The sequence below is a fragment of the Cryptomeria japonica genome, chromosome 2 (assembly GCF_030272615.1).
Source record: "Cryptomeria japonica chromosome 2, Sugi_1.0, whole genome shotgun sequence".
Classification (NCBI taxonomy): domain Eukaryota; kingdom Viridiplantae; phylum Streptophyta; class Pinopsida; order Cupressales; family Cupressaceae; genus Cryptomeria; species Cryptomeria japonica.
Window position 1 is genome coordinate 632,389,420 of NC_081406.1, and position 25,396 is coordinate 632,414,815.

A 25,396-nucleotide genomic window follows, 5' to 3' on the forward strand; every position below is an offset into this window, starting at 1 on the left:
TCCTATTTCCAAAATACTTTCTTTCAACATAAGCATTTAACATCTAAATGGCTAGGTAGTTATATATTTCCTTCCACAAAATATATTAATGCAACTTTACACAATGAAATAAGCCATTTAACCATTTAATCTAGCAAATCATTAGTTTAATTAAATCAATAATCTCGAAGCTTAATAATTAACTAGTTACGCAAACATAAGATAGTATCATCCATTCAATTAAATAACCATTCAGATGAACGAAAACACGCAAAATGAAGAATGATCAAATGACGACTCTCAAATGACCAAACCAAAGCACTATGACTCGCATACCGGCCAGATGGGAAAGACAACCGACTGACAACACTCACACGAGTGTAACTGCAGGTCAAGCTAGGGTCCAACAACTATCTCCTCCACTCCCATCAGACATATAAGGTACGCTCAGACCTGTGACACCAGGTGGAGTCGATACCTCGTACCTACCTGGTACTTGTACCTGCAATGTCCTGCACCAAAGAACCACATGTGCATATAGACAAATATATATATATAGACACGACACACACACCGATGAAGGAGAATTGTGACGTTCCCTTTCTCACCGGAGTGAGTGAAGGAAAATCATCTCCTCGCATCCCATACACATGCAAACATGCAACACATAAATAATGCATCGCACATATAAGATAAGAGTGTCAGTCCATGATAATAATCCATAAAATAACATTAATCATAAGCATTGAGATACTACATAAAATCATACACCACAAATCCAAATAAAGCATGAAATTACGTCGCATGAAATCTGAATCAATATACAATAATGTTCCACTGAAGTCCATAAAAAATATACAAAAAGAGTCTGATCAAGGAGGGATACTACAATTACGAATATGTGACATTCTATGTCCATATGGCTTTTGGCAAGCCCCTATTTGATTTTATTGGATATCATGTTGTATGCCTTTATAGTAATTTTGAACATATGTTTTGTTTTATGAATACGTGAAATTCTATGTCCATGTGGCTTTTAGTAAGCCTATTTGTCTATATTGGATATATTTGATAATTTTAACAGTATACAATGTTGTATAGATTTATAGCTTTTTGGTTAATGCAAATCATTTATCATGGTTATGCATAATTGCAGTACAAATGATTAAATGAATAATTGCACAAAGTTTATTGTTACTTAAGCTTTGAAACTAAATATGTGTTTGTAATCCAAGACACAAGCTTATGGAGATCAACACAAATTCAATAGTTATAATCAAAATAAGACTATATAAAGGAAACATGGAAAGAAAAAAAATTAGACAATGTAAGACACCATTGTACCAATACCCATTCTAAAAAAATTGCATAGCCCATTCACTTCTATTCATCTAATACATGCACTTAAGTGATTTCGCTGCTATGGTGTGGCCTGCAACGATCGAACGAGTTGGAGAGAAAAACGAAGACATTCCTAGTGTAAACCCAGCCACCCCGATGCGTACGAGTTGACGGTTCGGTGTCACGACGAGTGGATTGAAAGATGGGGCATTGTGCAACTTTTCATTGAACTCATCTGACGCTTTTTGTCGCAATCGAGAAAGTGTCGCCACGAGCAACTGGATCTAAGTCTACCTAAACCGAGAGAGGATTTTTTAGAGTACCATAACATGACCCCGTAGGATCAGACGACTTGGTCTTATGATTAATAGGCGCCAAGAAACGTGATGTCGAATATTGACAACTTTGAGCAACTTGAGCACTTAGGTGATTTCGCTGCTAGGGTGTTGCCTGCAACGATCGGACGAGTTGGAGAGAAAAACAAAGACATTCCTAATGTAAACCTGGCCACCCGACGCGTATGAGCTGACGGTTCAATGTCACGACGAGCAGATTGAAAGATGGGGCATTGTGCAACTTTTCATTGAACTCATCTGACGCTTTTTGTCGCAACCGAGAAAGTGTCGCCATGAGAAATTGGATCCGAGTCTACCTAAACCGAGAGAGGACTTTTTAGAGTGCCATAACTCAAACCCATAGGATCAGATGACTTGTTCTTATGATAAATGGGCACCAAGAAACGCGATGCCAAATATTGACAACTTTGAGTAACTTGAGCACTTAAGCGATTTCACTGCTAGGGTGTGGCCCGCAACGATCGGGCGAGTTGGAGAGAAAAATGAAGGCATTCCTAGCGTAAAAACGACCACCCCAATGCGTACGAATTGACAGTTCAGTGCCGCAACGAGCGGATTGAAAGATGGGGAATTGTACAACTTTTCATTCAACTCATCTAATGCTTTTTGTCGCAACCGAAAAAGTGTCGCCATGAGCAACTGGATCCGAGTCTACCTAAACCGAGAGAGGCTTTTTTATAGTGCCATAACATGACCCCGTAGGATTAGATGACTCGTTCTTATGATTAATGGGTGCCAAGAAACACAATGCTGAATATTGACAACTTTGAGCAACTTGAGCACTTAAGCGATTTCGTTGCTAGGGTGTGGCTCACAACAATCAGACAAGTTGGAGAGAAAAAAGAAGGCATTCCTAGCGTAAACCTGGCCACTCCAATGCATACAAGCTAATGGTTCAATGCCGCGACGAGTGGATTGAAAGATGGTGGATTGTGCAACTTTTCATTGAACTCATCTGACGCTTTTTGTCGCAACCGAGAAAGTGTCACCATGAGCAATTGGATCTGAGTCTACCTAAACCGAGAGAGGATTTTTAGAGTGCCATAACACAACCCCGTAGGATCAAATGACTCGTTCTTATGATTAATGGGCATCAAGAAACGCGATGCTGAATATTGACAACTTTGAGCAACTTGAGCACTTAAGGGATTTAGCTCCTAGGGTGTGGCTTGCAACGATCGGACGAGTTGGAGAGAAAAATGAAGAAATTCCTAGTGTAAACCCGGCCACCTCGACGCGTACGAGCTGACAGTTTGGTGCCACGATGAGCGGATTGAAAGATGGGGCATTGTGCAACTTTTCATTGAACTCATATGATGCTTTTTGTCACAACCGAGAAAGTGTCACCACGAGCAATTGGATCAGAGTCTACCTAAACTAAGAGAGTATTTTTTAGAGTGCCAGAACATGACCTTGTGAGATCAGATGGATCGTTCTTATGATTAATGAGCGTCGAGAAACGCGATGCCGAATATTGACAACTTTGAGCAACTTGAGCACTTAAGCGATTTCGCTGCTAGGGTGTGGCCCACAACGATCGGGCGAGTTGGAGAGAAAAACGAAGGCATTCCTAGCGTAAACCCGACCACCCCAACGCATACAAACTAACAGTTCGGTTCCGCGACGAGCGGATTGAAAGATGGGGCATTGTGCAACTTTTCATTGAACTCATCTAACGCTTTTTGTCGCAACCGAGAAAGTGTTGCCACGAGCAACTGGATCCGAGTCTACCTAAACCGAGAGAGGATTTTTTAGAGTGCCATAACATGACCTCGTAAGATCAGATGGATTGTTCTTATGATTAACGGGCGCCGAGAAACGCGATGCTGAATATTGACAACTTTGAGTAACTTGAGCACTTAAGCGATTTCGCTACTAAGGTGTGGCCCGCAACGATCAGACAAGTTGGGAAGAAAAACGAAGGCATTCCTAGCGTAAAACTAGCCACCCCGATGCGTACGAGATGATGGTTCGGTGTTGCGATGAGTGGATTGAAAGATGGGGCATTGTGCAACTTTTCATTTAACTCATATGACGCTTTTTGTCGCAACTGAGAAAGTGTCGCCACGAGCAATTGGATCCGAGTCTACTGAAATCGAGAGAGGCTTTTTTAGAGTGCTATAACATGAACCCGTAAGATCAAATGACTCATTCTTATGATTAACGGGAACCCAAGAAATGTGATGCCGAATATTGACAACTTTGAGCAACTTGAGCACTTAAGCGATTTCGCTGCTAGGGTGTGGCCCGCAACGATCGGACGAATTGGAGAGAAAAACGAAGGCATTCCTAGCATAAACTTGGGCACCCTAACGTGTATGAGATGACGGTTTAGTGTCGCGATGAGTAGATTGAAAGATGGGGCATTGTGCAACTTTTCATTGAACTCATCTGATGCTTTTTGTCGCAACCAAGAAAGTGTCACCACGAGCAACTAGATCCAAGTCTACCTAAACCGAGAGAGGATTTTTTAGAGTTGCCATAACATGACCCCGTTGGATCAGATGGATAGTTCTTATGATTAATGGGCGTTGAGAAACGTAATGCCGAATATTGACAACTTTGAGCAACTTGAGCACTTAAGCGATTTCGCTGCTAGGGTGTAGCCCGCAATGATCAGACGAGTTGGAGAGAAAAAAAAAGGCATTCCTAGCGTAAAACCAACCACCCCAATGCATACGATCTGACGGTTCGGTGTCGTGACGAGCGGATTGAAAGATGGGGCATTGTGCAACTTTTTATTCAACTCATGTGATGCTTTTTGTCGCAACCGAGAAAGTGTCACCACGAGCAATTGGATCCGAGTCTACCAAAACTGAGAGAGGATTTTTTAGAGTGCCATAACATAACCCCATAGGATCAAATGACTTGTTCTTATGATTAACAGGCGCCGAGAAACGCGATGCCGAATATTGACAACTTTGAGCAACTTGAGCACTTAAGCGATTTCGCTGCTAGGGTGTGTCCCGCAACAATCGGGCGAGTTGGAGAGAAAAACGAAAGCATCCCTAGCATAAAATCGGCCACCCCGACAAGCTGACGGTTTGGTGCCGCAACGAGCGGATTGAAAGATGGGGCATTGTGCAACTTTTCATTGAACTCAGTTGACGCTTTTTGTCGCAACCGAGAAAGTGTCGCCACGAGCAATTGGATCTGAGTCTACCTAAACCAAGAGAGGATTTTTTAGAGTGCCATAACACAACCTCGTAGGATTAGATGAATCGTTCTTACATGTCACTAACATCGAGAAAAAGGATGCTGAATTTTGATAATTTTTCACACTTTGAGTGATTGACAACAAATGAGCAATTTTTACATCTTTTACCATATTAGCCTAAAACTTCACGAAATGATCCCATGTGATCTCTAATGGTCCAAAATGACATTATTTACATAAAATCACACAAAACAAGACAAAAACACAAATTTTTATATTACAATGCCTTGAGTAGTCGAAAATACAAGTCATGTACATATATCCAAATATGATTGATATTACAATTTTTTACATTTACATTTAATCCAATGAACCATCTGGATCTTTTCTACTCTTTATCGTGTCTAGTATGGCCTCATGGTCAGACTCACGAACCTTCCATAGGTTCTTGTTTAGTGGTCTACCCCCATATCTGATCAAATGAACATTTGAAGCTACAACAAGGTTAGAATAATGAAGAATCTTCCAATGTGTCTTGAAGTCCTCGAATAACCACAAGTTAGACTTCTTCACTGGGTACCTTCTAATCCATGTACCAGTAACAACTATTGATCCTGTGGGGTACTCAATATTTTCTCCATCTACCACAGGGCCATCCAATTTCTTTTTTGTATCCACACAATGACACAGGTAATAATTTGTTCCTTCTTCATTGTCTTCAGCTGCAATAACTGCATAAACATGCCCTACAATGATAAAGTGAGAAGAATTTAGAAAACAACTAAGGTAAAATATTAAAGTACAAAAAATTGGATGTGGATAATTTACCTGGTTGGACTAAATCTAACACATGGTCAAAGTCAAATGATGCTTCCATCTGTGTTAGTTGTAGTGCCCTCAAAGGTCGATATGTCTCAAGTGGGATTAGAGGCCTCATACACCATTCGTCCAGCCACTCCTTTGACTCACACTCATTATAGGCACCATCTCTACATGAAGAACAATAACATGCCATCCGTCGCGTATGGACAGTCCATGAACCTGCATTAGAGCTTTTGAAAGAGTGTAGCTCACTTGATCCTGTCAATGTACAACAATCTCTAATTTTGCAATGTTAGTATCATCTACCAACCAAAAAAATCTGTGAACTAAAGACTTACCTTGATTACCTGGACCAATTGTACCATTGCACCACTGAACAATTGATTTTGCATCTTTCAATTTTGCATTCCCTTTGTACTTCAACTCTTCTCGTGCTAAAGCTCTTTTAATACATGCTCTTGAACCATCATGCTCCCCTTTTCCATGCCCAGCCTCAGAGAAATTCCACATATGTTGAATAGTAGTCAACTTATGCATCCTACTCAACCAATAAAATATCCGAGAGTTCTTAAATTGCGATGCACAATTATCTGACCATATGATATGTTGACGAAATGATATGCCTCGGCTAGCCAAATCATCGTAGAATATCTGAAAACAACCTTGCACAAACTTTGTAGAGTGTGAGAGATCATCATTGATGTAAAAATGATACTCCCTCAATATATTCTTATCCTCTTCCATACTATCATGTGCATGAATGAATGCTATATGCACAAATATAGCAACTTGTGTGGAGTTGTAATATTGCGATTGCACCTCTTTTTGCGGTTGTAGTGTGTAGTTTTCTGCAAAGTAAAAAATTGAAACAATTGTATGAAGTGGAAATGTGTCCTTGCATAGCTTAAATTGTGAGTCCAACCAACGAGCTTGATAGTTATGCCTTGCATACTCATACACTATATTCTCATGAAAGATGCCCATATATTGATACACTAGAATCTTCTCACTAACCGATTCACACCTTTTGCTTCTTTTCCATCTTTTAGCATGTAGGCCATTGTCTTATATTTTCCAAATTCCACTAATTCATTACCAATTTCTTGTCCAATATCCATATGTTGACAAATTTGTAAATGTCACAATCCACCACAATGAACACATGTACCATCCAAGCAACACTTATTGTAATATACTTGACCTTCTACTCTTTCACATAAGATGCTAGATATGAATTTTCTTGAAGATGTCGGTGGACCATTTATGTTGCATTCTTGCAAAACATTGTTAGCATGCAAATCTATACATATGTGTTGATAAACACCATAATGGTTAGAAAATTCTATATGTACTCTACAACAACAAGTTTTGCGTGTGTGATTTATTTTGACATAAAAAGGCTTTACCATTTCAAAGAATCTTTGACTAATTTTAATTTGAGGATACATACGTTGAAACATGGCAAAAAATTTTGTTTAAGTCATATCCAAAAAATGTTTCGGATGTGGATCACAAATTTTACTACCAAACCTCCTTCTTACAACATCTCTTTGATTTGGAGAGACCCTTGTGTTATTCTTCTAAAAATCTTCAATTAGGGATCTCAAGGCTTCAACAATTGCTTTATCTTTCCGTGGTAATCTACCGGAAAATGCCCATAACTCATTGTTATATGGATCCTCCGCCCTTTGTCGCCTTCCCATAGCTCGCATTAGAGTTTGTCTACTTATCTTCAATTGTTTACTTGTCTTTCTAATGAGGCGAGCTTTCTTAGTTTGAGTGCTTACAATTGTTGATGTAATGACACGTTGTGTGGCATTACTATCTTTTGTGCGTGAGCTAGAACCAACAGTATCATATGCATTCATCAGATTCTTCACAATAGATTTGTCGCTTGATTCAATCGATGTTCTTAGCCCAAGAATCTTCATTATGGGCCTAAATTTTAGATTTCTCATCATTTCAACAAATAGTTGACATCTTCCTATCTCATTTAAAGGCTCACAAATATTTTACATATCCGGTTAGCATGTCTTTGACAAGTAAGCTTCGGAATCTTGTCAACCATTGGTTTCAAAACATTAGCATCAATATCAGTCAAATACTTAGGCTTTCTATGCAAAACTCTAGGAGGTGTTCTCAAACTTTGAGTTACCTCAAGATTATGAATGTCAACAACATTAGGGATAGGTGGCACACCTTCAACTGAAGATGAAAATGATGACATACCTTGAAATTGAGGTGTACAAGATGGTGTAGCTTAGAGGGAGTGCATTCAATATGAGATGTTGTAGACGCCAACGGTGTGCCAATAAGACATGGTGTACCTTCAACTTGAGATGTAAGAGATGGGGTGCCTTCAACTTGAATTGTGGTAGACATGCTCTCAACCTTGGGATTTAATTGTCTCATTGCACGAAGGTTTTGCATCCGTTGCCTTTGTGTGGCCAATTCTATCTCTCTCTTAGATTGGATGGATATTTCATTTTCCTCTTCAATTGGTACCTCTTCTTCTATGGTATTCAATTTCCTTTCTTCACAAAGTTGCTTCATTCCTTCTCTTTTTTTTGCATTCTTAGCTTCACGCTCTTCCGGTGTTACAATTTTTGGTCTTTTCCTCAGCATGATGATGATTTCTACATGTACATGCACATAAAAGAGAATAAAGTTAATTCCTAAAGAGATTTCAAGAGGCGTAAGGGGCAGTCCTAATGGATCTATGACTGTCCTAATTATGTTAGGACAATCCTAATGCATCTATGACTGTCCTAATTATGCATATGTTAAAATGGATATATGAAATTGAAATTATTTCATGTATTCCTTTTTTAAATTATTTCATAAGATCTTAAAAAGGATGTATGAAATTACAAATTTTGTTTTAAACCACTAAACAAATAATTTTCTTATGCAACTTCCTTCAAATGCATTGCTAAATCTAATGTAAATCTAATAGGATTATAATCAATTTTGACTCACACTTTTATTCTAACATTTAAACAAAATAACACTTAATGAGTATTTGAATTCTAAAAACAAGAAAATATTACCTCAATTATTCAAATTTGATAAAAAAAACTATGTTCTTCCTCTTCGACGTTGCCAAATGAAAAACAAGGTGGTGGAGAGTTGATGGAATGTATAAAATAACCTTGCATAAAATATCAACACCGTGCAAAAAGCATTTTTTTATCTAATCATGCACAAAAAGCAGACAAAATGAGAGAATGTGGGCTTGGAGCACGGGTCAAGGGTCCCATATAACCATTTTTTAGTGCAGCTCATTTGGCTAGCGCCAAATGACTTCCATTGAAATTTTTTAACCTTTGATAAATTTCTACTCTATACCCTATAGTTTGATAGCCACAACCATAGAAATTAAACCATTTAAAACCTATAACAAATACCCTAGATCGTATGACCCAATATGCTAAATCCTTGACCCTATACAATAACCATAGACCCTATAACCCGATATGCTAAACCATATGAGGTAAGGATGGAGGGTGAGATATGGAGGGAGGGGGGAATATGGTGTCCTAAGGGGTCATAGGACACTATATGACCCGTTAGGATACCATATGACCTCTTAGGACACCATATGACCCATAACGACACTATATGGTGTTCTAAGGGGTCACATGGTGTCCTAAGGGGTCATATTGTGTCCTATGACCCCTTAGGACACCATATGACCCCTTAGAACACAATATGGTGTCATTATGGGTCGTATGGTGTCCTAAAGGGTCATATGGTGTCCAATGACCCCTTAGGACACAATATGTTGTCATTATGGGTCATATGGTGTCCTAAGGGGTCATATGGTGTCCAATGACCCCTTAAGACACCATATGACCCCTTAGGGCACAATATGGCATCGTTATGGGTCCTATGGTGTCCTAAGAGGTCATATGGTGTCTTATGACCCCTTAGGTGTCGTTAGGGATCATATTGTGTCTTAACGGGTCATATGGTGTGTTCTGACCCCTTAAGACACAATATGACCCCTTAGGACACCTTATGTTGTCATTATGGGTTGTTTGTTGTCCTAAGGGGTCATATGGTGTCCTAAGGGATCATAAGACACCTAATGACCGCTTAGGACACCATACGACCCATAATGACACCATGTGGTGTCCTAAGGGGTCATAGGACACCATATGACCCCTTAGGACATAATGTGAACCCTAACGACACGTTAGGGGTTATATGGTGTCCTAAGGGGTCATATGACACTATATGACCTGTTAGGACACCATATGACCCCTTAGGACACCATATGACCCATAATGACACTATATGGTGTTATAAGGGGTCACATGGTGTCCTAAGGGGTCATTTGGTGTCATATGACCCCTTATGACACCATATGACCCCTTAGAACACCATATGACCCCTTAGGACACAATATGGTGTCGTTATGGGTTGTATGGTGTCATAAGGGGTCATATGGTGTCCTATGACCCCTTAGGACACAATATGGTGTCATTATGGGTTGTATGGTGTCATAAGGGGTCATATGGTGTCCTATGGGGTCATAGGACACCATATGACCCCTTAGGTATCGTTAGGGATCATATTGTGTCTTAACGGGTCATATGGTGTGTTATGACCCCTTTAGACACCATATGACCCCTTAGGACACCTTATGTTGTCATTATGGGTCGTATGGTGTCCTAAGGGGTCATATAGTGTCCAAGGGATCATCTGACACCATAGGACTATACTGACACCATATGGTGTACTAGGGGGTCATATGGTGTCCTAAGGGGTCATAAGACACCATACGAACCATATTGACACCATATGGTGTACTAAGGGGTCATATGGTGTTCTAAGGGGTCATATGGTGTTCTAAGGGGTCATAGGACACAATATAACCCCTAACGACACCTAAGGGGTCATATGGTGTCCTATGACCCATTAAGACACCATATGGTGTCGTTATGGGTTGTATGGTATCCTAAGAGGTCATATGGTGTCCTATGACAACTTAAGACAACATATGGTGTCGTTATGGGTCCTATGGTAACCTAAGAGGTCATATGGTGTCTTATGACCCCTTAGGACACCATATGACCCCTTGGGTGTCATTAGGGGTCATATTGTGTCCTAAGGGGTCATATGGTGTCCTATGACCCCTTAGGACCTAGAGAGAGGAGGGAATGAGGAAGAAACTGAGGGAAAGAGGTAAGAGAGGGAATTAGATGGGTGTAAGGATGGAGAGGGAGATAGATTGAGGGATAGGGGAATAAGGGAATTGTGAGAGCTAAAGAGGGGAGTGATAAAGAAGAGTATGCATATATAAGAATGAAGAACCCAAGAAGAGGTAAGGGGAGAGAGAGAATATGAGATCTAGTTCATAGAGAGAGATGGAACTATGAGGGAAGGGAGATAAAGAAGGGAGAGGTGAGATGGGGGTGTCTATGTACATATTTGGCGCTCTCCCTATTTGGCATGTGCCAAATGGGAAAACTCATTCATCACATTTGGCGCATGCCAAATAGGGCGAATGCCATATTTGGCGTGCGCCAAATGACCCGCTTTGGGAAACACCAAACCTATGGGTTGGATTTGCCTTGGGCATCCAACCCAAAGGTTTGGACAACCATTTCAAGCTAGAGACGTGTTTTTATCAGAACATTGAAAATTTTGACATATTTTTGGTCGTGCTCTTCGTCAAGTTTGCACGTGTTTCAATGAAGTTAAAAAAATACCGTGGTAAACTTGAGCTCCCTCTTAGCTATCCAACAATGTAAATTTATTTCAAATTTTGATTTCGTTAAGTCTTTCATCTATAATTTCTTTTGTCAGTGCGTCCATTTTTTGTCAAAAACCAACATGCACTATTTTGGGTATAGATTTTTACACGTTCATCAGATTTTGAAAAAACTTACATTTTTAGAAACTAGACTCCATTCTACACAATTTTTTTAAAAAATTTCTGATTTTTTATTAGTTTTCTATATTTTAGGGGGGAGCACGCTCAAATTTATGTTTTTCAGGATGTGTCCACTTCGAAAATTAGTAAAAAATCATATACTCATTAAAAAATTAGCTGAAAAATCTGGCATAAACTACAAGTTGTTAGCTAATTTCTCATTGAAGCTATTTTAAAAATTCAAAAAAAAAGTTAATATTTTAGGGGGGCCACAACAGACGCTATGTTATGTTTTTTGCATAAAAATAGGACCACTTTTTGTGGCCCCCCTTTTTGAAGTCCTTAAACTCCACCATTTTCAAAACAAATTAGTAGTTTAGAAAGTAGACTCGAAGCACTCCGACTCTTGTTGTTGTTGCATCTTCAAATTTGGAGTGTAATTAGGTTCAATTTGTTGTTGAAGTTCAGACTTTGCTGATTTTAGAAAAAAAGTGGCATCTTAAGACCCCCTTTTGGTACCACAACTTGGTGCATATACCCTCTTATCATACAACAATCATGGAGGAGTATATGGTTGAGAAAGTAGCATTAAAAACTAGAAAACAACACCCTATTGTATGCCATCATGAGGATTATTCTTTCTCTATGTTTTTAGTGAATTCTAAAATAGCTTCGTGTAAGATTCAACTTATAGTTCTAAATTAAATTGGGGTTTCAAGTGTTAAGAAAGTGTGAATACATGTGTTAGTTACATTTTCAAGAGACATGTATGTCATATTTTCTAGTAAACCTAGGGACATATATTATACTAATACATTGACAGACATGTATGTCATTTTGTTCACTCTTTCAACATACTTTGTAATAAGTTTTTTGATATTCACATCATACAAATTAGTAAAAAAAGATATGTTTAAGCACTTGAAAACCTCTATTTTTGTTCATCTTGCTTATTCCTAATCTTCATAAAAAAATATTAAGCTTCTAAACTAAGAAAAGTCACCATAAAATATAAATCTTAAACTAGAAGAATACAAGAACATACAAATCTTAAACAAGTCAAGAATAGTGACTTTTCTATGCAAAGAAAAATAGCTCTTAAAAAAGTAAGTTCAACATAACATAAAAAAAATGTTATGTCAACAACACACAACAAATAGATAAGCAACAAAAACTAAAATATTAGTTTGATCATTGCCTTGGTGAGATGAAAAGACAGCCTCACCTTCCCTATATGGTCAAAAAATGTGTATCTTGACCACCATATCAACCACAACTATCCATGACTATCCTTCAAAATAAAAATATCAAATATATCACCAACTTTATATTCATGAATATATTTAAAAATTTACTATTAAATAGAACTAAAATCTTAAAAAATATTATTATAAGAGGAAGAATTAGTTAGTTTCCATTTACAGTGGTTGTATTAAGAAAAAGTTAACTTCAACAAAATAGATTTTATTTCTACAAATTTCAAATTTGAAATATAAATAATATAACTTTATTTCCCATACCTATACATCTCTACTAAACACCTTATTTTACCACCCAAGAAAAAATAAATCTTAAAAATAAGCCTAAAAAATAAAATAGTCCATGTTTATAGGATTTACATGAGATTTATCATGATGAAACCTAAACAAAATCTTTGGCATGCTTTGCCATAATTTGTGAATGACAATCTTAGAGTCAATGAGTTTAATTATTTAATGATTTGCAAATAATCTTACCTTAAAGTATAAAATCACTACTTAGAATCAAATTTAAGGATCTACTCCAATAATAATCCAAATGTTATCTACTAAATAAACTTTCACTAATGACTTATTGCATAATAATTTGTAGCACATTTTAGCTTCCACTCTAATATCATTATAATTTAGATAAATACAAAAGTTATAAATGAGGTCTTAAAATAGTTAAATTATGAAATCCAAATATAATAAATAAGTTATTTACATACCTTTTTGGTTTCTCCTTAGAAAAGAATGTGATCTTTCTAACCATTCAAAGTTAGGTAGATAATCTTCTTAATGTCAATCTCATTAGATGGTCCTTGAGAGTAAAAACAATGTAAAGTTTACAGAGAGGGACAACAATATTTATACAAATTTCTAATAAAATTAATAATAAAGAATGCTTTCTTACAAGATTTTTTAAATTATAACTCGAATATAAAATAGTTTCCTATAATATTTTATATAGAGTTATTTCTCCACAGTTGTGCATTTGTAACATAGGGTTCACATGGTCTACATAACATTATAGAAGACAATAAAATGCAGACACAAGACACAACATACTATTGTGTTTAGTGATAGGTAGAAATGAGTATAAGTTAGAAATATTAATGATAATTGAGAGTAGGATGAAGGTTCCTTGGTACAATAATTAAATACTAAGGTCTTACAACCCTAATTCATTTCATGTAGTTATATGCATGAAATATGTTGGCTTCCTATTCATTTAACATTTGGAGCAAGTGTGTCATAATTTAGCTATTGGTGGTATGCATAAATGATTATAAGATGTGGTTCTAAAATTGACATTTATTAATATTTTTTATTAAAAACAAATGTGTAATAAAATTATTAGAATATTTAGTTACAAATAAAATATTTCTATTAGTGATAGGTTAGACTAACTAAATTGTGTTAGTTTAGGGTGTTAATGTAGCATCAAAGTATGTATGCAAAACGTTAAAGGTAAGACACGCTAGCATCAAGCTCTATCCCCTACTTTGTACTCCAAAAGTACTTTCAGAAACCATTTAATATCTTCCATTACAAAATAGCAAAAGATTGAACATTTACAATCAAACAAAATTACATACCTAAAGTTTAATCTTGAAAGGATCAAAAATGTCTTCTTTAAATCATAATGACATATTATGATATTAGTGAAGTTCATTCCCAAAAGTAATCACGAATTTTTAAACATTTCAATCAAGATAACACTAATTTATGCCTATAGGAACTTTTCAACAATCTAACATAATCACAAGAGAAATGATTGTCAGGAACATTCAAAATTACCCATATTTATTACAATATTTAGTATCCCTGTGCAATCTTACATGTTTAAACACTTATGTAACTATTGTGATTCCTCTACCCACCCTTCGTAGGAAAGGTTAAATTTTTAAGCATGCAAATGTGCCAATGGCTATTTATTGATTTCACTAATTTGAGTGAATCAGTTTGATGCTAAGAAAAATAAAATAGGCTATTATAGGGTGGGTTGACATTTCTTGAGATTACGAACTTTAGTTTAACAACTAACAATATCAAATAAAAAATGGGGTAAGACTTAAATTCATGGGCCCATGAAGAAAAAAGAAAAATATTGTTAAAAAAAATAAAAATTATTTTGTAGAATGAAATATATAAGTTGGTCCAAGGTGAGATTTCATTGAGACAAGGCTTTGTGTTGCATTTCTTTTTATTTTCATGTATAAAGAATTTTTTAGGTTTATAAAGGCTACAAGACTAAATATTTACACCTTAGAGAACTTATAATGTTATGACTCATTGTTTCATCTTTGTCAATAATTCTATTATGTGTCCTATAATTTGTAGAAAAATACATATTGAAAGGTTTATTTGCATATTTTTAGTTGCAATATGTTCCTAATAGAAATGCTATTCCTCATTAAAAAAAAAACATAAAATGAAATTTCATTCATAAAATAATATAAAAAAATCCTTAATCCAAAGCATGCTTAAGTCCAAAATTGGATAGCTAATATGTATTTGTATAGCTAATATATATTTGATTGAATTAGTGGATGATCCATTTGAATTAAATTAAGACCCCTCTTTAACTATGAATTAATATTGATCATCACATGTATTAATCTTAATTAGTATTATTTGTTATTATATTATATAAAACATATATTGGTTTTATTTAATTTAAATCGATACATGTATTGATAATAAGAGTTGTAGTAAAAAAGAGAAGTATTGGTGACATTTCTTATTGCCCACATCTATTCTAGCTCCAAAACAACACTGTTGTACCACAAATGTCAGTAACACGAACATTACTAACCATTGATCGCACAAACAACGATTGAGATTTTTCGTAAAAGTCAATAAAACATGTTTTATAACCCAATTTTGGAGCCAAAATAGTTGCATCCCTTCTTATTAGGGGAAGCATACCAGTAATTGTTATAGCTAACTTTGCACATCCGCAAATTCTAAATGGTATATCGGATTTTGACATTTGTTTTATTGTCTCTACATATGACTTAACTACTTATAGCTATTTTTTCGACTTTTAGGTAGTAATAATGCACATAGCGGGATCCGTGATGTACGCAAGGGTCAAAAAGTACACATTTCGAGATGTTGTTCAGTACCTACTTCAAGATGCCCGAATATCCATGCACTTCAAATTGCCAATACTTTTACACCAATGTCCAAGTAGTCTTACACTATGGATACCAATAATTGTGCACAAATTGCCTATTTATGATCCAAAAATGTTAAAAAATAGAGAGCTATTGGTTTATGTAAAAGTTATGAAGAGGTTACGTGTGCAAGGAGTCAATGGTTTTTGAAACGTGCAGGATAACTGTCTCGTAATGGGTGGTTTTGACTTTAACCTTGCTGCCAAACAATAGTGAGAAATAAAATTTGAGTTTCATTCTATTTGTCATTTGATTTCTTGTTCATGTTATAATTAAACTTTCTTTACGGTTATCTCAAAATTGGTGAATCACCTTGACGTAGGGGTAGGGACATCGCATTTGACAAGCAAAATGATTAATAAGAGGTGATAAATTGGAGTCTTTGAAGTAATTTATTCATTCACTTACTGAACACCACCTTAAATTCCCTCATAAACTTCCCTTCTTTCATGGAACTTGTTCTACAGTCTCTGTCATACTGTCCAAGGTTTATAGTTGTGCACTACGTTTAAGGTAATTTCTGCATTCACTTCATTGAACACTTCTTTAAATTCCCTCATACACTTCTGCGCTTTCTTGAAACTTTGTCCACCTCGCTTTTTTGTAGGTTCATGCTTCATAAGTTTTAACCTATTACAGCCTGATAATCAAGAACGCTGTTCAACAATCTTTGTTGCAGAGATGGAGTCGGACAAGACTCTGTTGTGGTCGATGATGTGTTTCATGTTGCTGCAATCCAGAACGCTGCCCGACCTTCTTCACCAAGTTTACAAGCTCTGGAAGAAGTACCGAAAAAATTTAAGTGCATACACCAACATAGAAATCCCTCAATACGACGAAGCCTCCGACAAACTCCACTGTCCCAACGAACTATACCGTTCTGTGCAAATGTATTTGAGCAGCCTCGATGCGACTGCAAACGCCCCCACAGTCTCCATCACGCGCCCCAACCGAAACAAGAAGCCGGTTTTTAACCTGCCCTCTGAACACACAGTTAAGGACGAGTTCCAAGGAGCCCAACTGTGGTGGACGCACCTTGTCAAGACCGAGGAAAAGCAGTTGAGAAGTGAAATCGATGGAACAACCCAAGGAAAATATACCCTCAAAATTTCCAACAAAGACACAGCGCGGGTTTTATAATCCTACATCGACCACATCTCAGAATTTGCAGACAATCTGCAGGGGCGCGGCAAGAAGAGGAAGCTCTTCAGCAATGGCAGTAAACTGGGCTTATCAAGTTGGAGCTCGATGGGCAGTAAACTGGGCTATGGAAATTGGAGCTCGGTGGCGTTCAGGCACCCGTCCACCTTCAAAACCCTGGCCCTCGACCCCTCGCTTAAACACAAGATTAAGCACGATCTCGACTGTTTTCTGCAGAGCAGAGAGTTTTACCGCAAAACGGGCCGCGCATGGAAGCGAGGTTATCTTCTGTATGGCCCTCCCGGTACGGGCAAGTCCAGCCTCATCGCCGCCATTGCTAACTACATGAACTATGACGTTTATGATCTGGAGATCACCAGGGTGTTGGACAATCCCAATCTCCGTCAACTGCTGCTCGCGACCTCAAGCAAATCTGTTATCGTCATTGAGGACATTGACTGTGCTGCTAAGTTGCACACCACGGCAATGTCCAGGTACAGTCAATGTCCAGGTGTCCCTCTGAATCTCACAAGGACGAGTCCAAAGGCGCTCGACAAGCTACGTCTGCCATCACTCTTTCTGGTTTGCTTAATTTTGCAGATGGGCTCTGGTCCAGCTGTGGCGAAGAGAGGATTATGATTTTTACGACCAATCATAAGGACCGACTCGACCCTGCCCTGCTCAGAAGTGGTCGAATGGATATGCATATACATCTGTGTTACTGTGAATTTGAGGCCTTTAAACAACTGGTTTTTAATTACTTGGATCTGGGGGATCACTCGCTGTTTCCTTCTGTAGAAGAGAAGATGAAATCCGGAGGGCGACTGACTCCTGCAGACATATGTGAAATTTTTGTTCAGAATAAATATAATCCTGATGCAGCAATTAAGGCTCTTATTGATGCGCTAGATTCGGGGATTCCCAGTGGAAATGAGAATGTAATCGAGTCTCGTGAAGATGAAGATGAGGGAGAATCGTTATCGTCTCATATTCAGAGGAATAAATACATCAGAGGAATATATCAAAGAGACGTAGAGGAAGAGCTTTGTGGGCTGTCTGCTTAAACTGGTCCAGGTATTGTGTCAGGAGTTGAGGTTATTTTGCCCTTAGTTTAAGATGGGTTAATGGAAGCACATTACGGGTATGTTTCTGTTTTGGAAAGGAAATCAGACAGTCGCATACAAGAAGTATGGCAGCTCATGCTTGCTTCTTGGTTCATGTTTTTTTGTATAGATGGGTAGCTTCTTGGTCCATGTTAGTGTATGAACAATACCAAACTTGTGAAGCAAGATAAGAAATTATTGTTGATAGACGGTAACCTCTGATTTTTGTTGATTAGGTATAAGGATCATCCATGTATCAAATGTTTGTATATAAGATCAATATAAATCTGTTTTTTTTCGTATAAGATAAAGCATGTAAACAATACGAGTAATGTCGTACAAGACGTGTTCATAAAGAATAGCTGACTAAATTTATTGTTCCATGTCATTGTGGAAGTGTAAAATGATAGTTAACATGTGAGGTCGTTTAAAGGCGGTGGCAAGTTAGTTATTTAAAATTGAAATGTGTACGATAAATGATACAATATGAATAATGTAATGTTGAATTCTTTCTTGAGTTGTAGGGATTATGATCTGAAAAGTTGATCTTATACAATTGAATCCAAAAACTAAGAGCATTACATCTCATGAATTGTGAAAACTTGATAATTTTAATATAAAGAATTTTTTTCTAATATATAAGATTTTCATGTGCAGTTTTTGTATGGAAACAACAGTTCCATTTGAAGACAAAAATAGATTGTTTAATCTATAATTTTGCATGTATATATATGTAATTTCATTTATTTTTAGTTGCTCTTTGAATTCAAGACTTCTGTATATTAAGGCAATCGTAATGTCTTATTTATCTCTGATTTTTTGATGAACTGATCCTTGATCATTATGTAATCTCTTTTAATGAATAAGAAGAGTTATTTGCTGTGTAACAATTTGTGTGTACAATACCTACAGTAGAATTTTTATATTTGATTCTATTCATTTTTGCTTCCGCCCTAAAACTGTATGACTTTCATGGGCATGAGTTCTCGAGTGATACTCTATTGTTGTTGGACTAATTAAATTTTCCACTTTGCATGAGAACTGCATGTGCAGATTTTGTATGAACAGCAGTCCTGCTTAGATTGTTAAATCTCCAGTTCTGCATGAATATGCCTTAAATCCACCTCTATATTTAGCTGTTCTTGAATTTGTCAAAGGCCTTTATTCATTTGGGGCAATTGTAACGAATTCTCATCTCTAATCTTTAGATCAGTTGATCTTTGATCACATGATAAAAAGTTATGTAATCATCTGAATTAAGAAAGTTTTATCTACTATTAAACCATTTATGTTTTTTATTATTTATTTCAATTGCTACCCAAATTTTCAGATGCTTGAATCAAGAATACTGTTTGTTCCCTCGCTATAATTTGTATTGTAGAAACACTCCTGATTTAGTAATTATAATCTCATTTGATCATAAACTTTGGGATAGTGAGATTCCTTGGGTAACATTAGAACAAATGCATCTTGGGGCTATATTCATAAATACAGGAGAAGAATGAGCAGATTGAGTTATTGGTATTTGCTGATTAATAATACATTATTGTGGGCAATTTAATTTTTTTCATGTCTTACAAATTTAATCTTCCTCTTGCGGGCATTATTTATATCTCATTAAAACATCCACCCACTTTAATGTATCTCTACAATGCAAAACATGGATTGAAAGGATTCAGCATGTTTTACAGAATGTGAGTGCACTGATGTATATTTCAATCAAACACATTGTAATCCTTGACCAACCTAAGTGAACCTCAAGTACAATTTCAAAATATAAAACCTTTACAGTAGGAGTTCACTGAAAATCTTACACTCCTTTGTATGAGTTGTTCATGCCTGCAATCGTTGATCTGGAATTTGGGGCGTTGCATTCTCCTTGAAGATTACTGACACAAATCCATGCTTCTCTAGCATCAAAACATTCAACTTTTAAAATAGAGTTTTCTATACAGCACTGTATTTGGTATTTCTCCTCATCTTATACCATATATATGTGTCCTTATTTCTTAAAATTTGCTTCTCACTATATTTTGGTATTTATTGGTATTTTGGTTTTGTCACTTCTTGCTCCGCGCTGATAATTTCTGGTCTCATACATGATTCATTATTTTTCATGAAGTTACAGTTCATGGTGATAATACCATACTTTTGGCTAGATGTTGACCCTAATTCCATTATTGCTAACCTTGAAGGAAAGCCAAATATAGGAGCTTGGCAACAAACCCTTCGAATCGTTCAGTAAAAGAATCTTTAAGTGTACTATTGCTCAACTTCCTTACAGTTTGAGCATGTTATAGACTGACCATGACTTATCATTCAATCAATACTAATAGCATTCCCCTCTCTTAGTAATATGAAATTATTATTTTTTAATTAATGTTGAATTTTTAAATTAGATTGTGTTAGTTTTTGTATCAATGTTTTGGATTACATTTCATGATCTATTATTGAGACTTTCTATTTTTCGACATTTCATTTGTTTATCTGTTTCATTATTTTTTACATTCCGTACTTTTGACTTAAACCTATATGACTTGTGGGGCCTCCCTTTGTTCAATCTTGAAGTTTGATCTTATTACTGGTCAAGTTTCTAGATAATAATGGTAAATACAAAGAATATTTATTTGTATTAAGAAATGATCCTCATTTTTCATCCAATTATGATTTCATTTAGGTTAAAACAAAGGCAAATTATTTGTATTTTAGAAATGATCCTCCATTTTCGATTTTAGTTGGACTTAAAGTTTAGGTTAAAACAAATGCATATTATAGCAATTCATGAAAACAAGAAAACAAGATATTGAATGAGTTATTGAGAATTTTGCACAAAAAGGAATCATTGTTGTGTTGAATGTCTGTCATTTTTATGTTGTATATATTTGAACTCCTAATTGGAACATCGTTGATTTCTCACGAATATTCGGATCATATAAATTGCATCATCGTAATACAAATGAAATTGCTATTTTATGTTTCATTCAAATATTCAGATCATCTAAATTGCATCATCATAATACAAATGAAATTGCAATTCTATATTTCATTCAGACACGCTACAATCTCCGAATTCACTAACCAAAATTAAGCTCAAATACACCTCTAAATACAAGTTCTTAACTGTATAGATATACCTTTTGCATTCAGGTTACTTTAATAAAAGATTATTTCTTTTTTAAAAAACACAAAATCAAAATCTATGAACCCAAACTTCTAAATACATTTCAAGATAATATTGTACTTTGATGTAGAGGTTGATATTGATTTATATGATTATGTGCAAACCTTAAGCTTGGGCTACACCATTAATTATTTCTATAGGACACAAGCACTCAAAAGAATCTCTATTTAAAAGTCAAATCTATTTGAACTGAACATAAATTTCTTTCTAGTTACCCATGGAAATAATGTTGAATTTTAATATCTCAGATTAACAATAAAACAGAAAACATAATTAAGGTGTTGATTTTGTTAAATCGGATTATTAGATTTGATGACTTAAACCAAGAAATCAATAAAGTAAATGTACAAGAAGACTCAACACGAATTACCCTAGGAAAACCTGCACATCTGGAGGAAAAACCCAGCAAGAATGATCATCCAATCTGATTATGTATTGTATCCAAATTGTAACAATACAAAACTTAGCTTTTAGAGCTTGATGATGATGTCTAGGTTTGTACACCAACTTGCCTAGATCAGCCAACAATCTAATGCATTTGATTTGTCAAGGATGAAGGGTTTCATGCTTGCAGCCCATTTGGATTCATGCCTTTCAACATCAATGAGTCTTTTATAGGTTCGCATTAGTCTGACATGTATTCACACCAGTCATCAATCTGGAAATGCATGTAAGTCTAATTGAATTAGCCTTGCTCATATCTGCACCAGGTCTGTCCTCCTTTTAATTCGCTTTCTTGACTGAAGCATGCACCAAAGGATTCGCTTTGGATCTGCTATTTTCGCATCAGGTATCTGATATAGGTTGCACAATATTTTGCACCAGACTTCTGATCTTTATCACACCAAGCATCTGATAGTATTCACACTAATAATCAATTATAATTCACAAGTAGCAGAGGGCAGAATTCAGACTAGTATTGCAGAGGTATTTTCGCCTTGTGGTTGGAGTGTATATCAAATGATATTAGGTGCATTGTATTTATAGGAGGTTGGTGCCTTATTGGGTCGGCCCAATAAAGCACCTTTTGGCGCCAATAACAAATTTGATTTTCCATTATAAAGTCGGCTTAGTAAAGAACCTTTTCCGTCATATAACTAAGCCTTGAAAAAGGCTAAGGTAAGGTGCGCTATCAAAGGAGAAAAGTGCCCAGCCCTATATTATTTTAGCTCATTATTTTTTCGAGCTAAGTTACAAAATAAACAACACTCCCTCTTAACTAGGGAGAAAAATTATTACATAACTAGATTTTCATGTCATGAAAATTTATAATTGTTATGATTAGGGTCCATCCCTAAGTGATACATTCATTGTGCAATCTGTAATCTGAACTCAGCCAGCACTCCTTAGAGAGGATCACAACAAGTAGCCAGTAACCATAAGTAATAAGTAACCAAATCACATAATGGTAACTCATCATGGATCCTTTTATAATATTCATCTTGCCTTTCCTGTAGAGGATGAATCCAGAACTTTATCATGTACACTTGCAAGACATGACTACAAACACAAGTATATATATGCACATCATGGACTCTTTTCATGATATCTATCACACATATACACCATTCATTGCCTGCTAAGAATGATGAAGAACTTCCATTTCAATCTTCTCTCAGAGAAGATTGCAGCACCAACTTTATTTGCACATGAGTATTCCCCTTAATCTTCTCCCAAAGAAGAATGCATTGCCTTTACCTCAATCTTCTCCCAGAGAAGAATGTAACATCAGAAAATCATAATCTTTCATCTTGCTCACAAGCATAGAATGAAGTTACATAAACCATAGTCCTCCATTTTGCACACAAGCAAAGAATGAATAAACATAATCTTCTATCTAGTACACTTTCCATCCAGCACACAAGAATAGGATGAAATTCTGTCTAGCACACAAACATAGAGTGAATCTAGCACCTCTTTCATCCAGCACACAAGAATAGGATGAGATTCCTTCTAACACACAAGCATAGAGTGGAACTAGCTTACATTGCCCGCAGAGGGTGAAGAGGATCTTTTCTACCATCTTACATTGCCCGCAGAGAATGGTAACAATTACTCCTCCCTGAGAAGATTACACTACCACCTTACATTACTCGCAGAGGGTGGTTGATGAAACACAATGCATCACTGAGGTTGAGATTCCTTCTCAATCAAGGCGGTGTTCTCCACAGCTCCAAGTCTATCTTCTGAAGTATTCAAGCTTCAAAAGACTTGGTGAGAACATTTGCAACACAAGATTATCCTACCATAAGACACTGAATTTTCAAGTATCTCTATACGACTCTAATAATAAATAATTATAAGAAACCATTCAACAAGAATTTGAAAAACCACACAATTTCCTTGATACAGTTCATGCTCCAATGAATTCAACTTCAACAGTACTCAGTGTGACTAAGGACTATTTGTTGTAGTCCTAAGAGATCATAGGGTATCCAAGTTACAACAAGAGATTGAAGTGACTTCCCTTGTCTGAGACACTTCAAAATCTGAGTTAGCCTTCTAAGGTGATTATAGTCTTCTGCTCACAATCATTTGAGATTTTCAAAATGCAACAAGATATGCTTGGTAGCAACAACATGCTTCAACCTTGATCATGAATTAGCTGAGGCATCCACCAATCAACTTCTTGTCTTCAAATGGATCTGCAAAATCAGACTTTGCTACAGACATCCTCAATCTTTATGTTAGTTTTCATAAAGGTTTACAATCCATTATTTTAAATATCAAAAGTATACTTGACTTGGAATAATTTGGTTAGATCCTTGACATATTTCTAATCCTAGAAGACAATAAATTTATTTCCTTGCGCTAATTATTCCTTATATTCCAATGATGAGAAATAGAGTTAAATAATCACATCAAAAACCAAAATACTTTAAAAAAGGAAGTTAGAACTTTACAAAACCCTAGACTTAACAAATGATTGTCAATTCTTTAATACCAAGCCTTTATTGAAGATAGGACTCCCTCTTAATCCTTAATCAAATAAGAATCAATAAAGGAACCAAAAATCATATAAAATTGAAGATGCTACTTGCTTTTCTCTTACTTTCACCTTCTGCAAGGTGAATTTTCAGAAAACCTTCATCTTTAACCCCGAGAGGCTAAGATACAAATTAGTTCCCATCTGAATAACCATGTCTGAAAGGATCCTTATATACTTATAAAAAAAAACAGGCGTGAGATTCAAGCAAGGAAAATACATAAGCCAAATCATCTTTCAAACTGAACAACTAAAATTGAGATTTCTTAGAAACCCAATCACAAGATATAGTATGACTACATACATATGATTGATAAATATCAAGTAGAACGAAATCTCATACTTTGCTGAACAAGATCCTAATTATATTCAGCTTTGGTAGAAGTAGAAGAAATTAACGAGTAAAATGCTTACCTCAGCCTGAAGAGATCTCAATGATAATCATAGAAGGAGACCACAGACTTGTTCATCTTTCACTTTTTCTACATATGCTATTTACAATAATACATTCTAACTTCTACTATGTAGGAAAGAGCATCATCATAACCAATTAACTAAAAGCAACTTGTCATGCAGTTATTTTAACAGATAACTGACACATAATAAAACTGCATTTGTCACAACATTTAATGACATGAGATTGAATGCAACAAGGATGATATAAGGATGGTAACTCGGGATAACACATGCACAAACTTGCTTGCAGACCTACAAGGATAAACACGTCACAGGGAACCCCAAAACATGATTGGCCCAACACGGGTTAATTCAAAGAGAATACCATTTTCCTTTCACACAACCCAACTGGGGTTTTACAAAACTAAGTAAGCACAAACCTATAAGAAGAAAATATTGATAATGAAACCCTTATTATTACAACTTGACAAAGAAACCCCATGTAAACAAATTGACAAAATTATTCAACGGGAATACTTAACCTTCAATTATCATAAAGTCTCTCATCACAAAGTTAATAAAGAATTAAGAAAAATACACATGTTGATGTTTAGATAACACTGACACTGGA

General features: G+C 36.0%; 1 protein-coding gene across 1 annotated transcript; it reads left to right on the plus strand.

The window, feature by feature from the left end:
- The first annotated feature begins 16,392 nt into the window (after positions 1 to 16,392).
- Positions 16,393 to 18,449, plus strand: LOC131042921 (AAA-ATPase At4g30250). The gene is made up of 3 exons (XM_059216941.1): positions 16,393 to 16,472; positions 16,567 to 17,561; positions 17,600 to 18,449. The coding sequence occupies exons 2-3, from the start codon at positions 17,208 to 17,210 to the stop codon at positions 18,161 to 18,163; spliced, it is 918 nt and encodes a 305-aa protein (XP_059072924.1). The 5' UTR covers positions 16,393 to 16,472; positions 16,567 to 17,207; the 3' UTR covers positions 18,164 to 18,449.
- Positions 18,450 to 25,396: the final 6,947 nt, after the last annotated feature.